Source organism: Dermacentor variabilis, chromosome 6 (genome assembly GCF_050947875.1).
Source record: "Dermacentor variabilis isolate Ectoservices chromosome 6, ASM5094787v1, whole genome shotgun sequence".
Classification (NCBI taxonomy): domain Eukaryota; kingdom Metazoa; phylum Arthropoda; class Arachnida; order Ixodida; family Ixodidae; genus Dermacentor; species Dermacentor variabilis.
In genome coordinates this window covers 109,847,506-109,865,732 of record NC_134573.1, presented here as the reverse complement: position 1 = coordinate 109,865,732, position 18,227 = coordinate 109,847,506, and the positions used below count along the sequence as shown (strand labels likewise).

Here is an 18,227-nt window from a genome sequence, read left to right as displayed (position 1 = left end):
TGTGTTAACAGGACAGCGTAATTCAGTGTATCCCAGTGTTCAAAAAAATGAAAGCAATAATACGAGGATTACCACGCTGGTGGAAAACTTTTTATTAGATACCACTGGTGGTTGGACTAAAAAAAAGTGGCACGCATGATAAGAATGAATACTAAAGAAAGCAACGCAAAAGAGTAAAAAAAAAACAAGGTATTTACGCCGATTCCTAATTTTATACTCAATGCAGCACTCATCAAACCAAGCTTTTCGGGGTTCAAGCTACGGATATGCCACTGAAACAGAGTGGCATTGTATCTTTTTGCTGAGCTTCTGCGCAACCACAAGTTCCTTATACGAGCAATTCTATATGAGCATTGAGTCTGCTGCAATAAACAGGAGAACTGGTAACAGTTTTCGTGTGTTTTATTGAGGCAAGCACGCTTTACATTGTCATGTAAAAGTGACAATACAAAAGTACATAACGACAGTCTAACAATTAAACGCACTCATGCGTGGCTTGCGGAATCAAAAATGCACGCTGCACGCTGGCATAATCCGTCGGGTTTTGTTAGACTCGTCAGCAAGTGGTATTAAAAATACCGGACTGACTGGCGTGCATAAATGTAAACACAGGTATACACATTTGCGCAGAATAAGTATTTCACACTGATGCTACCAGACGTGGGTGTTGTGCTTTAGTCTTTGGTTTACTAGCTGCAGGCGTAGGTCGTATCTTCAAATAATAAGTGCTAGGCAAAATGAACTGTCTTAATTTTTTTTTTTTTGCCGTTAGCTCAACTCAGTAGCGAAAAGTTTTGAACACCGATCGTCTTCGAAAAGGGCCACCTTTATGTGACCTTCTGAGTGCCTAATATAGGCACCAGTAATATGTAGTCGATACACCGTGTTACAGTTCTGCAAAGCTTGAGCTTGCAAGCGAAGTGCACATAATTCTTTTTTTTTTGCCTTTCGAGCACGGTAACGTCTACGGTGAATGTGAGCGAGGATTCTGTACACGGTAGGATTTTCGTCTGAAGGAGCGTCTGAAGAAATCTGGAAAACGTTCTGGCAGTGGCCGATGTTGAACACTCCGGGCTCGGCAGGTAGGCTGAAACAAAAGAAAACAAAGCAATTTATTTAACACGAGAACAAAGAATGACACTGAAAGAAGATGGCATCGAGATACGCATTTGCTGCACTTAACGATAGAAAAGAGTATCCGCATTTACCGTTACTGAAATGAGTGTGAAATAATATTGAATGTAACATTTAAGCTTGCGGTAGAAAAGTTCTTACAATACAGTGAAAGAAGCGCCGTGAGAAAAAAAAAAAAGACCGAAGCATTGAAACGCAAGTTCAGAGAGCGGCGTTATCCTCTCGCATGCCGGAACCGAAACTTAGCTGCCTCGGCGCAAAGTATTTCATTGTTTTTTTTTTTTTTTGCAAATCTTCCTTGAAATAAACCTGGTGCGCTTACACTTTGGTCACCGCGAAATGAGGGCCCCGCCTTTCTCCCATGGCAGTCGACGTTACAATCTCTCGGCGCTATGCGTCGAATGCACAGAAGCCATAATCGAGGTTCACGACTCTTTGACCGCTCGGTTGCTATACGCTCTTTTCAACACTGCAAAGTGCAAATTGATTGCGACAGGTGAAGACACAACATTGTGGGCGTCGCTTCCGAAAAATACCTGGGAAGGCTTTAGGTCATGGCCAACTTCGCTGCCGCTTATTAAAGTGCACGTGAAAGGCAGAAATGCATTTATGAGACAACCGTAGGACCGATATGAATGAAATTTGTTACCTTTGAGAAAGGAATTGACATTGTAGTGACTATGAAATTTTGGTTTGGGAGTATGCAACAATAAAAAAAAGCTTCAAAACATTCATAAACTTCAAATAAACTGAATGAAATCGAAGCCCGAAGTTTGCCCTCCCCCCCGAATCCTATATTCATAACATAGGCTATCTGAAGATAACAAATCTGATGCACAAATTTACAAGTTGCGTCAAATTGTTACAATGTTTGCAAAAATTTTGCTACGTTCTACTCGCAAATTAGCGGTACATTTCAAGGCGGTGTACATTGATAAATTTTGTCCTCTTTAGATTTATTATGAGGTGCAGTTTATCGAGTTGTCATGTTCTTTGGCTGATTTGGTATTGTAAACTTAATAGTTCATTTCTTTGAAATTACGCACAATCTTCAAGAGTTATAACAGGCGACGGCCCTAATAAAAAAAAATATACTTTCTATGGTCAATATACTTGACCTTATCTCTTAAGTGCAACAAATCTAATCAAAATAGATGCAGCGGTTGCAAAGAAAAAAAAAGATTCCGTTCTCGTGTATTTACATGACATTGAAGCAGGACGAAGTTGCATACCAGGCTCTCACTCGTATTTTCTATTTCGGCTTGCCATGGTACCGGGGAATCTCGTGTTTTGCGCGAGATGATGCTACTGTCACTACGCTCTTTTACAGCGAAGCTGTCCATGTGGACCCTGTGCTGTCATTGTCGGAGTTCGCTAAAACTGTCACCATCAGCAATGGCTTGATAGTCGTCGTCTACTTCCACAGCTGGCTGCGTTGCCGCTCGTCATTCCAGCGTAGAATTTCACTTCTGTCGTCGCAACGGGGAGGCCGCGTTTACGGGGGTGTGAGTCATTGCTTAAAGGAGTATGAGCGATTCATTGCCTTACGTGACGGAGAGATTTAATTTTGAAGCACAAGGCTGTGATTGTGAAATGTACACGCCGTCATGAGTCGTCAACTCAAGAGCATGCAATGCAAGATTCAACGTCTTCAGACAAAGCACTGCAAGCGAAGGGGGTACAACGAACAGTGCAGACACGAGAGATGACAACTCAAGATCAAGTGGTAGAAGAGACAGCACAAGACCAAGCAAATACAGTATTACACACAAAATGAATAGCAAAAACAATCAGATGGTTTTAATTTCTCGCCAAACCTTGCTCTCATGAGGGTCGCAATGTGGGCTTGTTGGTAACGCGTCTTGAATAGGTGTACGGTGGCGAGACTATAAGACAGGGCGAAAGACACACAGGGACTGTGTGTGCCCCTGTGTGTCCTTTTTTGTCCTGTCTTTTAATCGCACCACCGCACGCCTATTCAACTTGCTCTCATTACAGACGCGTGAAAAAGGGGTGGAGCAACTTGTACGCGAAAAAAAAAGCGCAGCAAAACACAGAGAAACCTCACGCGCAAAAAAAAAAAAAAAGCGAAAGAACACAGCGCTCCTAATGCATGCTTGCCACGCGAAGCACGCAAGAGCGAAAATGAGGCGAAAGAATAGTGAAACAAAAGATTTACGATATAGACTGCTAGCGAAGTTTGACTTGCATGGTATAACACTTTACTTTTTTTCTTTTTACTACCTAGCTTCTTTGATGAATCCCACTCATCGTCGTACATTTACCAGAGCTATAGCCACAGGAACTACCTTAAACGCAGAATCGGCGGCTTTCTTTTAATGACAATGCTCACGTTGAAAATTTACCTCTGCACCGAGTTAAATGGACAGGTTGAATTAATGACCGCACATGCATACATTGAAAACATACTTGTCTTAGGAACTCTGCCAAAGTGCTGTTAGCCTGCTTTGCCGAAGTGCACGCAACAGAGCGCGACTAGGCAATAAAAATTAAAAATAATCGCTAATGCTAGAAATACTTTTGTCCTTCTTTAGTTTTAACTGTGTAGTTTTTATGTACTTTAGCCACACCGATGCGTTATGCTCGCGATTCGTGAGTTCACCTAGCTTTCATAGGCCTTTGGAGTGCGAACGGACAATTCAACAGGTCTAAAAAATAAATTTGCACTTACTGTCCACAGATCGCCTGTCACGTACGTGGACGACAGCTCCAGTTCTTCCTCCTCTCGTCCACCATTGCGCCTGAACATGTCGATAACCTTGTTCTTGAGCGTTGACGGGGATTTCGAGGGATCCCTGGCCAGCTGAGAAGCGCACTTCGTTTGTTGCGCGGGAAGCGACCTACGACTTGGTCGCGGTGGCGTCGGAGCGGGTAGCTCACACAAACTGGGCGTTTCGCTCGAGGTCGGCGCCGAAGTGGGCGTTGAATGATCCGCGGTTGCACTAACGCCGCTATAAATTGTCCACAGGCCGCTGTCCACAGAGCTCGATCTTGAACTTTTCGAGTCGCGATCTTGGAACAGCCGGCGGTTAGTCTTTTGCCGGCAGGTGGTCGCCATTATAGGGCACTCAGCAAGAGGCTTCGTCGTAGGCGTTTACTCACAACAGCGTTTACTTCGCATACTGGCACGGAAAACCAGTGCTATGTAAATTAACTGCGCATGCGCGGAACGATAAGGTGGTGTACAGAGCTTTGCTTGCGATGGGCCGATAAGACTCGTATCTTCGGTTATACGCAAGACGCCTTTTCTGGGTTATCTTATTTTAGAGACCAACATTTGCCACCTTCTAGTGTCTGTTCGAAAACATGCTTGCATGAGATCCCTTGGAACCAGAAGGTTGACACCGAAGGAGAGCAAGCACAAAAGGCTTGCAGCGCTGAATTGTAACGACAGAGGACAACGAACGTACTCGCAATGCAAAGACCATCACAGTGCCAAAAGGATTGAGCAGATCTGCGCAAATTGCAACAGGTACACTTGACAAAAGCGAACAGCTGTTATATTGCAGGCTCAACAATGGTAACACATTGGTATTACGTGGACATCGAAACGTTCTGAAACACGAATAGCACGGCAAGCCAGTTTTACTATCATAGGATGCTACATAGAGGGTTTTATGCTGCTGCGGTAGATTATAGTGATGATGACCTAGAAATTGCGGCAAATAACCCACTAAATAAGTTAGGAGTCGAGTGATACAGACATAATTCAATAATTGAATATTGGAACATCATTGCGAAGCTGATATTGCTATGTAATGTAGCCTGGAAATAATTTGCAGTCGCACTGGGGCCTTATTCGCTGAAACCGCGCCGCCGATCTAAAAAAAAGTATTTATTTATAGTCCATAGCCCCCGAAATTTATAGTTCTCAACTTGTATAGTCTAATGACTACAGTGCGGAAAATACCGCATTCGAAGTTGACATTCAAACGCACCGAAAGCTGAGTACCCACCAAGTAAGATATATTGCCGAGCAAGCTTCCATGAAAGAGGACGCCACGGAAAGTTGGCTAACAGAAGTTTTACTTGCAGTGCTAAACGGGAAAGCTTTAATTGGATGTTCCGATTAGAAATAAAAATTGACGGGCTACTCCTAAGGCTCGAAATGGCTCTGGCAGGTAAGCGTTCAGCGTCGCGAAACTTATAGCCATGCAGATACAATGTCCGTTCGACGACGCAAGCATATCAGGCCAATATATACTTCGGCCTCCTTTCGGGGGCGCTATCCACGCACGTCCTTCTGCAAGCGGCCTCCGAGAGAAACCGGTTGGAGCCAATCAGGCAACGATGGTCGAGCAGACGCGAAGCCGATGACTTCAGGCAGCGCACACGGCCGCTGCCGGGTGAAATGTCCGCGAAGTAGGGAAACTTGACCACGTCCACGTCGCAGGCAGCGCCCGCCTTGGGTCTTCTGCACGGAGCGCGGGGTCTCCTGCCGGCGTGCCTTCTGACCGACACGCGGCGCAGCGGGAAGCAGCGGCGCTTGCACTCTTGTTGGCTGGCGAATACGTCCGTCTCCGCGAAGTCCGGACAGAGGCCCTTGGGAAAGTGCCACGGCCGGCAGTGCTTTCCGTCGAACGACCACCAGGTTGCGCTTACGTCTTGCCTGCATTGCAATGTATAGGTGATAGTAGCTGTTGCTGTAATACAAGCCAACGATGGAACGTGCTTCAGTGAAATGTACTGCCCATAATACAAAGTTGCAAGTGGTAGAAGCGAGCGCATGGATCCGAGAAGCAGTGGAACTTAAAGACTCCCCTGTGGGAAGATTATTACATGCAAAAGATAGGCTCGTGGTGAACTATCGGGATGTAAACTAAGTGAGCGCGTCTGTGAGCAGGAAATTGAAACATCTATGCGGTTTGGTAGCAGCTCCGCTGCATCAAGCTTTAAAGGGATGCGTGGTGTTCGCAAGGAAATTGAAGGAATGCTCTCGTAACAAGCAATTTTTCTGCACACATTTATTGCCACCCTCAATTTTCTTCCTTTAAAGTACGAGCTGCGCTTTTTGCATAAAAATTGTTTGGCTCGACCGATTCGAGGCACCTCCACGCAATCGCATTTTTTGTTGTGAGTGCAGAATCTCACAAAATGACAGTCGGTGTCACACGAACATTTGTTTGTATGTGATGTCTGTGTTCTGAGTATAGCGTAGGCAAGGGAGAGTGTCCTAACTTGGAAAGGAACTTGCCGCACGTCTAAAAGAACAAGTGCAACTTGACACACAGAGCTATAGCCAGGCTTGGTACGAACTCATGGGCTTCACATTACATTTAATGCGATGGTGTATACTTCACGGGACTAACTTGGTCACCTGCTCTCTGGGCCACCATAAAGGAGCGGTCCAAAGCGCTCGTAGATACTTATTTGCAGCGCCCGCTTCAGCAGCTGGGTGGTAGCTAAGTAGCTGAATTTAAATGTCAAGTAGAGGGAAAGCACACGTAATCGAAACTGGTGTGGCGACTTCTGTCTCAAGCGACATCTCGTAACAGGAATCGCTATATAGAGCGCGTCAGTGAAGCACCGACGTTATTCAACGGGCAGCGCCGCCTGATTTTTATCTGGAAGAAACAAAGTGCTCCAAGTTGAGATCAGCTAATGCATTTGATATTCCTAGGGTACTTCACGTATTTTGCGGGACCTGCCTATCTATGTCCCTAAGCGTTTTCACGCCCACATGGGCCATCGGGTAGTCCATGGTCAAATGGGTAGCATATTAGGTTACTGTTCTGAGGGAACAATGTTCGAAACCAACCGTCTGACCAACTTGGATCCCTTTGAATGTCCCGCTGTTCAACGAACCCCTTTGACCCAAACATCTGGGCTGCTCTTCAATGAACCTCTGATACTAGCTTCGGTCACTGGGTATGCGCCTCAGGTGTGTGCCGGTCTTCAAGGAAACTATTGACGTTGACTTCGATAGCTGGGTGCCAGTATACAATGAGAAAACTGATCCTTTAAATTGCTGCGTAGCTCGGCGTAAATTAGCCCTCGCCACGCGAGGATTTCACAGCCGTACCAGAAAATGGCGCAACGTTTGCAGTAAGGAGCGGCAGGTAGCAGCCCGGCTGCATGCACGTTTTGGCGTTGGCGATGCACTGCATTGCTACAATACTTCAATGTTAATCGCATTAATGCCAACATTCATAGAGAGGTCGGTTCTGCCGGATTTATTTTTCTCTATAAGACGGTGGGACGGACTACACTAGGCACTGTGAACCTCGTAAATAATTTCCCATTGCTTCGCCCGTTTTCCTACCGTGTCGTGCCCCCTATATCATGTCACGAACAGTCATTCTTTGCTCACGGCTTCTGTCTGTGTCCCAAGCTAATTTTAATACAAGGTATAACGAGATACAAACTTCACAAGAAAGTTTATGGTCAATGTAATGTGAGTGAATTAGCTACATTATTGAGATGATATATAGAGCCAAGGTGTGTCAGATCTCCCGCACCTTCTTGTTTCCACTTCAATATGACTCGCCACAATTAAAGCTATCGTGACACACCGTTTGAGGAGCACTCGTACAGCGACTATTGAATGTGTGTCACAACGAATGCTGTACTGTACCTGCTGCACCAGGAGAACAGCGTCTTCTCGAAACACGACTCCGAAGGCAGCTCACTGTGGATGCAGCTCTGCTGGCAAGCCTGCAGAGTGGCGAACCTATTGGGCGAATGGTTGCACACCTGCACGTGGTCTGTGAGCGTGGGCACGCACGACCGGGTGGCGTGCAGGTAGTAGACGTCATGACGGGTCTCCGAGCAGTAAGTGTAGAAGGCCACGCCGCACCTGTGCTTTGTCTGAGACGCCAGAAAAGAAAAGAAGCGTGAACCAGCAAGGCTATATCCTATGTGTGTAGCTTGTTTGTTTTATAAAACCCTCCGCAAGTCGATGCGAATCAGCGCAACTGCGGCACGCCGAAGACATGGAAGTTTTGCGTGACCTTTCAGACTTTTCGTTTCGTGTCTTTATTTCGCTCTACTGCGATTTTAGATTAGCTCTGTAAGTAAAAACCTCCACCAACGTGCCGAGCATGCTACTAGCGTTAATCAAATGTTGCTGCTGCCACGTCCTCGTGGCCTTTTTTGCCTTTTCATTCCTCGAACTGCGAACAAACCTTATAGTAGAGTGCTACTTGCAATGCGCAGCTCGCTAAGGTTTGATCTTACAAGCATTAGTAAGGTCAGTTCAGCGGGCGCGCAAGGATAGCTTTTAAACGTTTAAAATGTACTTATTGTATGTACATGTATGTACATGTACTCGAATATAGACGGTGAAAGCGAAAGCTTCCTCTCCGAAAAAGGAATAACTTCAGCCCATTCATGCAAAATGTTAGCAGGAATACATCGTAAGGACCGTCAGTTGAGATCGATCCTCTAGAGACCCGCAAATATATTCAAGTACATTGTTTATCTAATGAGGAAGTCTTCACGAATATATAATTATCACTCAAGCCCGCAGAAGTTTACTCCAACATGATCAGAAACTTCATGAAAGCTCTCAGCCTGCATCCGCTTTGCCGGTCTGCTCTAACAACGTTCAAGGTAGTGCTTAATCGCGTCCTTTTAATCTGAATTAGAATATCTGCTATATACTCGTCTGCTTTCTGACACGTACCCCTGTATTCCAGGCGCATAATATTAGGGCTATCGGGCTTCGTTCTATTCCTCGTTCGAAATGTCTTAGCTCCTTCTGCAGCATGTAGGCTGCAATACTGTGGCCCTATATAAACAACCCCTTGCCTGTGGTTCTATAGCTTGCAAATATTTCTGGGTGTCAGTAACAAAACAAAGAACTTAATGATTCACAGCTCGTGAAAATTACTTACAGGCTTCTGTATTGGAGCCGACAGAACATGCGTGCGAGACTTGGAGGCAAATGGATTTGGAGAAGTCGTTACCAAGCTCTGACTGCTGTAGTTCGCGTACAAGCGTCCAGGCTTCGCGAAGCTGGGCGTATGCGTTAGTATTACGCGTCCTTTTGTCCTTCTGCCCGGTAAGTCGACTGCGTCTTTGGCCGATAAAGCCGTGACCGACTCCCCATGTTCTCGCACTTCTCGCTCCTCCAGCGGGCCGGCATTATTAAGCGCCAAATATCTCTTCCCTGGCTTCCGTGGTACGGGCGTCGCTGTTGATATTGGCGTCGCTGTCGATATTGACGTAACTGACGATATCAGCGCCGACTCCGATGAAACGACGTGACGCTTTTCGGGGTGGCTGTTGGTAACCGAGGCAGTGGCAGGCGCATCGATAAAGCTGACCGCCAGGCTCTGGTCACTGCCGTCCTGGGCTCGCCATCTTATGTCGACGAGGACAGCTGTGGCGCATACGACAGCAAGCGCCGTTAGGAACGTTGCTAACGCGTACCTGGGGCACGGATCTTGATGACCGCTGTGGCGGTCAGGGGAGAGCGCGCGTTGCATTGGCGTGGCCCGTTCGAGCTGGTCTCCATTCTTAGAGTCGGAGGCCCGGTGATTCGCTTCGGGTAAGCTCGAAGGGAGCTCGCAGGACGCCGAGACCGGCCTTCGCTCCTCGCTGTAGGCGTCGACGTCGAAGTGGCGACCGTCCGGCAATGGCGGTGGGGGTTGGAACCAGTGTCGACCGTCGTGATCGAGGGTTTGCTCAGCGAAGCTCGCCTCGGACCACTGTGTCCTCGCCCTCTCACCTTGATGGCTCGCGGGGGTCGACCCACGATCGCGCGCGCCGTTTTCTGCGGACCAGTACACGGGTTCGCTGCTGTGTTCGAGTCGTTCGAAGGAGTCTCGCTGCGCGATTCCTTCTGAAGTCTGTTCGCTGGTCGCAGTGAGATCAGGGTGAAAACGCGCGGTGAACCGCGCTGCTGGCCAACGTTCCGAATTCATGACGGTTAATTTGTTTATGAGATGCAATTCGCCGACGACAATATTTGGAATGCTTCGTGGGTTCGTAGGTCCTCATTGAAATGGTGCGACCCACTATGGTCAATAAGCCCCGAAGCAGGACTCAGATGTTTACAAAGGAAGAGGAAGATAAAATAAAACGAATAAATGAGTGAAATGCCACAAAGGACAAACTAAGGTGGCATTCGCAGCGGCTAGTCGCTGAAGTGGCACGATATAGTTGGCCGCAAGTAGTCGCATGTGGTCGAAAAGCGACGATTCTTCGTGAAGTCACTCACTAACTGAATCTTCAGCTTCGAGACCGGAATCGCAAATCTGTTGGACGAATCAGCGGAGCAGGAGCACGACGTCGATACTCTCTGATGCCTTTTTTATGTGGTGGTGGCGGCGTGAGCGGCTGTGAACGGCACCACATCGCTAGATATTTCACTGCAGCGACGGGCAGGTCGCGTTTCCCGGTGTGAACATAGGCCACCGTGAGTCACTCATCGGTCGCCAGTGGCAGTCGGTATTGCCACCTTCGTCAATCGCCTGTATGAATCGCCTGTGTGTGAACCTATGAGCGATGCTATAATAGAATCTGTATTTGAACTGCGCTGTCATTACCGTCAGCAGCATTAGCATTTGAACACTGTGAATGACTGCAAGAGAACCGGACAGTCTACATAAAGTGCACTAGAAAGGTTATCATTTTGTTGGATTTCGCCATTAGTGCTAATAATAAATGGCGCTTCGAATGGCATCAATGCTTTGACAAGCTTTTTATTTTTTCCTGTTTTCTACTCTATTACATGACTGCTATTTCAAATCGGCCAGAAATTCGAATGCCCAGTGTAGTCATTATCAACATGAAATACATTTTAAAGATTTTCCAGCTTCAACGCTGAGTTATCCGCACCTATTCTGAACTGGTACAACAAACTGTAGCAAAGCAAATTATTTGTACGGAACACAGCATCTGTTGTTGACTATCATCATCGTTGACTATCGTCATCATCATTGCTGCCTCCATGATGAACCACAGTGGTTATGGGCCGGAGGCATCGAGGAGAACAACCTGTCGCCGTCCCAGCTTTTTACGTTGGTCTACTATAAGTAAAATAGGAAGTGGTGAGAATACATTGGTATACAGCATTGTCTTAACGCATGCTTTGCCACCCACTATTCTATTGAAGTTATGTGCCAAATTGAGTAAAGCTTGTGCATAAAAAAAAGAAGATTCCAATGGCACTCCACGTGTCATTTGTGCTTCTTGTTATTACTGTTGTTCTACTGACCAGCCGTGGTAGCTTAGCGGCTATAAACCGTCACTGAAACACGTAAACACTGAAACTACTCTTTCCATTGGGACGTCTAGATTTGCTTTTAGCCGCAGGAACGCATGAATGGCCGTCTACGTATTCCTTTGCGACACAAGGAGAATACCTTATCACCTTCCTGATTTAATAACTGATGTTTCACAAAGTTGTAATTTGAATTTGAGAACAAGTTATTACCTTCCAATATGCTATGCTTTGCACAGCGCACGTTTTCCTCCAAGAAAAAGCTCTAAAATTAGTTTCCATACTTTAATTTCATATGCGATTTCAACTTTACTCTGATAATGCACCCTAGTGGGTACGTGCTATCATAGAGGGAGCAAGCAAGCAAGCAAGCAAGCAAGCAAACAAGCAAGGCGGTCCCTTTTCCATTTCCAGTTATTGACACATTCCACGCGATTGCGTCATTTAACGTTGATCTAATCAACCAGCCCCGTGAAGCCTGTTCTCCTCATAAATCTCAGCGATCAAGAACCAACAAAAGACAAGAATATGTCCGTGCCTCAGGCTTACTTTTTTAGGCCGTACGACAGCAAGACTGTAAGGGATATGCGGTCCGGTTTTCAAGGTGTCCAGCCACAGCAGACACATTCCGAAACGATGGAGCTGAGCCAGGATTCCGCCACCGCACAACCAGGTAATGCGATAACAGGGGGCAGCTGTTTTCTTTGCAGCGAAGCCGTTAACGTAAGCCCCGCAGCCGTTTTCGTGGGGCGGTGAAGACCGGGCGTGCAGCAGCGTTCTCTGTGTGTCGCTCAAGGAACTTCCACAGTCCAAGATGTTTGCTTCGAAACTTAATGACCAATTATAAAATAAAAATCATCTTGCGTATACCTCATTACACAAGGAACAACTTACGTAACAGTTTTTATAACCAGTAATTTGTAATTTTTGTTTCTCACGTCGCGTATTGTGGACTCTACGTTGTAAGTCAGCTGGGAACTTGTACGCTTGCCGCGGTGCAACCTGACGGCTTGGTGTTGCAGTACAGCTTGCGTGGCATCAGTCATTACGAAAAGCCGGCAAACAGACACAGCACTTCCGAAGGGTGCAAGAACTCGCCTATACAGTTTCGCAGTCTTTGATGTATTTGTTGCTGAGCCATACGCATACATCCGCAGTATAGCTCAATCTTGAAGGCATCTTTCTTTGTTTTTGAAAAGCACATGTAAATGGATAGAGTAACAACTATGTCGCGACATATGCGGCAGCAGAACGTCACCGCAATGCCTGATGCCAATTTAGAGCTTATTTGGGCAACGTGACATTCTTCTGTAAATAGGCACAAAGCATTTACACACGAGTTTCATGTCACTTGTACGGAATCTGCTGAGATCGTCTCTTATGGGCTTTCACTTGCCGGCAAGGTGCCCCTAAAGAGCCCAACAACATTACCGTCTTGCAATCTGCTCCATATTTTTGTTCTGCAGAACTAAAAGTTTCACTAAAGGAACATGTTTCTATCGAAGCGTCTGTTCAGCTTTTGCAGAGCTATCATGTTTGAGTAGTTCAGAGAACCACCCAAGCTCTGACATTACGAAACTGCTTGCCTTCAATAACATTCTTCGGCGTCTCCACAATTTAAAGCTCACCTGGCTTGACACATGAGTATGAACGTGTCTTCTTCTGTATTGCATAATCTGGTCCAATTCTATGAAACAGTTAGAGTGACCATAGCTGACATAGCATTCACAGTTTAGAAAGCTTAGATGGAAAGAAAGGCACTGTGGCAGTGATGCGCACTGTTACAATAACAATGACGAAGTGAAATAATTACCTCGCCTGCCTCAGTAAAAAGCGATATTTAAGCTTTCGAAATGGGTCATCTTCCCTTCATTCGCCAGAAACGGAAGCAAGTGCCTCGCCCGGGCCACCTGCGCTGGCGCCAGTCCCGGGAAACGTTGGGCATGAAGCCGCAGGACGCGAACCAAGCACTCAGTGCACATCATCCAGCAGTGGCCAGCCTTTGCCCTTTTTGGCTTCCAACTCCACGTCCACTCCGGATGACGGCGGATCGTTCGAGTGCAGCAGTGCGGCGCCGTACTGGATACCGGACGAGATCAGGCACTACTTCTTGCACCGCCACTCGCTGGCGGGGATGGCTGGCGGAGACGACAGCAGCAGCAGCCGGAGGACGGACTGGGCACTGCGCGAAATCGGCCGCGAACGGCAGCTCCCCATGGACGAAGGCGACTGGTCCAGGTTAGCCTATTGCACATCACTTCGCTCTCGCTCCCGGCGCCGGTGCTTGACTTCAATTTTAGAGCCCAGCTCTTAGGTGCCCGTTCTCGCGGCGAGCGTCGGCGCGAGCCGACGAACCGAGCCGAGTCGAAGAAAGATGTATCATGCCCGCTTGGTCATTCAAGGGTATTGATGTAAACAACTAACGCAGACTCAATTTGGGATATAAATATTTTCTCTTTGCCTCCTTTTTCGTGAAAAATTCCGTTGAGACAGGAAATATTGCAATCTGCGCAGACTATTGGCAATAAATACATCTAAACTACACTAAGCTTGACTACTGACTTACCTGCTCATTAGGGTGCCATTTTGCGGTATGGCGGCATGCGTTTTCTTTTTTTTTTTAAGCGTAGCTCTTAGGCGCCCGTTCGTGCGGCGAGCGTCGGCGTCGCTTCTAACTGCGTGAACTAGCACAGCGAAAGATGAGAGCGAAAACGGACGCAGTAGGGCATGAGAAAAGCGGCGAGAGCGAAGAGAGCGCGAGCGGGAAAGCGGAGGAGGAAGGTATGGCGAGAGCATGAGAAGAGAAGCGTATGCCGCGCACCAGGGTAACGAAGGGCTTTGGGGCGACGATAGCTACGAGATGGCGCCACAGCAGCGCGCGTCGTCTGTATGGAAACAAAGCGCTGCATGATTATAGGTTGTCTGTGGCGGCTGCTGTGAATCGCGCCCACGCGTCCGCGCGCTTCCTCTCGCGCCCACGTGAATCGCGCCCACGCGCTTCCTCTCGCGATCCCCCGATCAGCGAGGCAGTAGCGCTACACTTAGCTCCGTTTGCAACGTGCCGCACGAGACAGATTGTCCGCGCCAGCCAACATATCGCGAAATGAAAACACGTACACAGCTGCTTTCAAATTTCGTATTAGGGAGTATCGTAATCGTCGGTGAATTGTTTTGGCTGTCGTTGGCAGAGCGCGCAAGACGAGGTCGCGAGAAAGAAATACGTGTATGTGCGTATTTGTATGATTGCCTACTTATACATAATTTTTCCACGCACTGACAAGCCACTGTCATACTGCCATAACTACGTCAGTAAATTACAGAGTTCTGCACAACTTTTTCTCGCTGCGAAGGAAAAGTTATCCGTCCGCCTAACTGTAACATATTGACACAGATAGATCAGTTTGTGGAACCAGCGTCATGTGGGACCTTCGAAAACAAAACTTCGTAGCTGAGCGCAGTTCATAGTTTGGTGGTCTATCGCTTCCAAATGTCTATTGATTATGCTGTCATCTGCTGACTTTTTCGCAGAGCGAAGATCCTACTCTGGTAGTGCTATTTCACTTGTTTCGATAAGAGGGCAAACCTTCTCATAAAAACTGCGGAGTTTGTTTTTCGACGAGGACGCGTGCACTCAGCTTCTACCAATATGCTGTTGTCAGGCGAATGAAATTTTACCGTGTTGAAAGATGCTCCATCTTGGGGATTTCAGGAGAGCCAGTTTTGAAAAACCCCTTTTGTGCTCTTTCCAACCTCCGAGTCTTTCGTAACCTTTCCTATGCATACTGTCACTTGGTGCTCACAAACTTATCAAGGAAGATGGGAACTACCCCTTCGTGAATATTCTAGAGGAGGTCAGAGCACATCCATTATGCGATAAGAATAAGAGAACACTGAAGAGACGGCAGGCATTAGTAACAGGCCATATAAGCCACAGACACCATGCAAAAACTTACCATTCGAATTTCCTCTATGTTTTAGGTATATATCCCGCGCAAAGAATACTATCGTTGTGTCAGTTTTCGAGTTGTAGAATTTAGTACATAAAATTGAATTAAATTATGGGGTTTTATGTGCCATAACCACTATTTTTTTATGAGACACGCCGTAGTGGGGGACTCCGGCAATTTCCACCACCTAGTGTTATGCCACACTGCGCGCCTACATCGAGGCAACGGGCGTTTCGCCCCTCCCCACCTCGTTCATCGGAAGTGGTTGCCCTTGGTGACAACCGGCAAAGTTCTAGAAAACTGCCGAACCTTTTCCGTGGGTCGAACTGAGTTGTACGGGGGCACAGAGCACCATGACGAATCCACTGGGGGCCTTCAGAATTCCACAGAACTGGTGACCCCTGCCGTGGAGATCGGTTTTATGCAGCTTGAACTTCTCCTTTGACGAAAGAGAAAAAGCGACGCGGTTGACGTCAGCACCAGTCCTGCCTCGTTCCTGCCGACGATGGGACGCCCAAAGGGATTTAAGGCAGAGCCGGCCTATTGTTAGAAGAGAGAGAGTCACCACCAGCCACCCCGTCGGTCTGGTGCGCTCTTCGTCTTCGCTACTGTATGCAATTACTTGCTATTTCCTGTACATTGTACACACTGTATAAAGCTTTTCGTCTCCTCCTCGTTTGTTCCAAGGGTTCGTCTCTCGCCCTTGATCCCGAGTCGTAATACTGGTGATCTTTAACGTGCCCCCCCCCCCCCCCCCCCAATGTACGGGGCACGGGCATTTTGGCATTTCGCCCCCATCGAAATGCGGCCACCGCGGCCGGGATTTCACATTGCGACCAGAATTTCGTAGTTACCATTCACTTAGAAATGGGCAGTTGGTCGCAGCCCGCCGTGCGATATTCATACTACTACTTCAGCTGGTCGAGATACATATCACTGAGTGGTGGTGGCACCTTGCGTACTACTGGGCATGTCGGCATTTTCTAACCTTTATCCTCTGCATAAAGGCAACTCCCCTTGCATGGTGCAGCAAGTGAGTCGTCATTTTAATTGACATGGTTGTTTTATTGGGATAGCAATTACATGGACACTCCAGGCTCACTTATGCTGTCGCCGTGGGGTTCCGTATAAAGTCCCGGGGGCGATAACATCGTCGCCGCGCGCCGTATACTGCACGTGCGAGTGAAACTATGCGAGGGTAAGCAGTCGAACGCGGCTCAATCTCGCGCACGCAAGAGGAAAGCGGGGAGGAAAGCGTTTACCGCCGCGCGCAAGGCTTTGGGGGGAGGGTAGGGAAGGGGGGCGCGTTCTACTCCTGGCGAACGGAGCGGCCGCCCACGCCCGTCCATACCGCTGTATTTTGAAAGCCATCTGCGACGGGGACAGAGTTCGCCACACGCTCTATTTTCGCGGCTTAGTTCGCGTCGGATGCGAGATGCAGCACGAAGGTCAATTCGTACCCTGCTGCTGCCGCGCTTCCTCACTCCAGCGTTCCGATAGCGATTTTCCGCGGTCATCGAAGGAGATAAGTTTATGTTTGCTTGTGCGCATGACACAATGCTATTTAACTTAGCATGCCCGTGCCTACAAGTTTACACGGCCGATAAAAATGCTGTCCTTCGTATAGCTATTCACTAATTTGCAATTGCAATCGATGCTTCGCCTTTTGGGTCAAACTGCGACTTCTCTTTCACTCCTTCTTTCTCTTCGTTCTTAGACTCTGAACCGATATAAAGTGGGCGCAATTCCTTACTAAGCGACCACCTTAAAGGGACATTAAAGAGGAAAATGAGCAAACTTGTGGAAGTCGATTGCCCTTCAACAAAATAAAAAGGACACTTTTGCCGTTAGAGAAGAATAGCTATGGCAGAAAATACGAAGACTTACAACGGTACGCAAGACCACCTTGAAGTTCTTGTACTAGCTGGCCTCAACGTCATAAACTGGGAGTTGTCTATTTGGGCTTTGTCATTTGTTTCCCGTAAAGCTGGAATACAATGTGTTCTAAAACAGCCAAATACTTAGCAAGTTCCAGGGACTTTTACAGAGCCCACAGTGGCCACAATAAGAAAAAATATATTTCAATCCGTGGCGTCACACTGGCGTTCCGGTGGTTCCGGCGGTTCCGGTTCCGGCGCTGAGGTTTCGGCAAGAATTAAAAAAAAAATGACCTTCATTTTCTTTACTATAGCATTCTATCTTTTACTGCGAACTTATAGGAAATACACGTTTGAAGAAATATTTTATCAGTCATAGCTGATCTCTTGTCTCTAGTGTCCCTTTAAAAAATCACATAGGTGACGTGCAGCAATCGTCACCTTGCATATCGAAGCTTTATGAAAAAGAATTTATGAAGTCTATAAATTGTTTATCGATATTTTGTAGGCCACTTTGCCCTATTATAGACTTGTCTTTTAGGCTAATGAAGAATGCATGACGCTTAGCAAAGTATGTAACAAGTTTTGTGTGTGTGTGGGGGGGGGGAAGCGTCAAATGGAAAATTGAACGAGAAAGCTGGCGTCGGTCATCTGTAGCAGCGAAACGGCACCTAAAATCACATTGCCATTGGCTGCGACGCCACGTCACGAAAGCGCCTCGACGGAGTTCCCGTTGGTTGCGGCGTCACCTCACGAGCTGTGCCTCGACGGAGCAGAGTGGGTGAAAAAATACTCCTGCTGCAGCGATAGCGCGCCAGATGTTGCGCGAGGGGAGAGGGTGTCGCCACGGCGCCACGTCATCCGCACTCTCGGCACAAGTACTCCTCTACGGAGCACCGCCAACGCCTCCTAGGTAACAGACCTGTGCACTCTCATTTATGACGTCATGCTACTTTCACCGACATTTCCACTGTCAAGCCCGGCGTGACGAAAGCGGTGACGTCAACATTACCGCGGCTTACTCGGGAGCATCCCCGTCATATTCTATGGCAGTCGGGCAAGGTAGCATGATGTGATGGA

The 18,227-nt window shown here is 47.5% G+C and overlaps 1 protein-coding gene across 1 annotated transcript; it reads right to left on the bottom strand.

Annotated features, from left to right (window-relative positions):
- Positions 1–388: 388 nt before the first annotated feature.
- On the bottom strand, positions 389–4,235 carry LOC142585012 (uncharacterized). The gene is made up of 2 exons (XM_075695433.1): positions 3,827–4,235; positions 389–1,087 (listed from the first exon to the last, which is right to left on the bottom strand). The coding sequence occupies exons 1-2, from the start codon at positions 4,211–4,213 to the stop codon at positions 965–967; spliced, it is 510 nt and encodes a 169-aa protein (XP_075551548.1). The 5' UTR covers positions 4,214–4,235; the 3' UTR covers positions 389–964.
- Between the last annotated feature and the right edge of the window lie 13,992 nt (positions 4,236–18,227).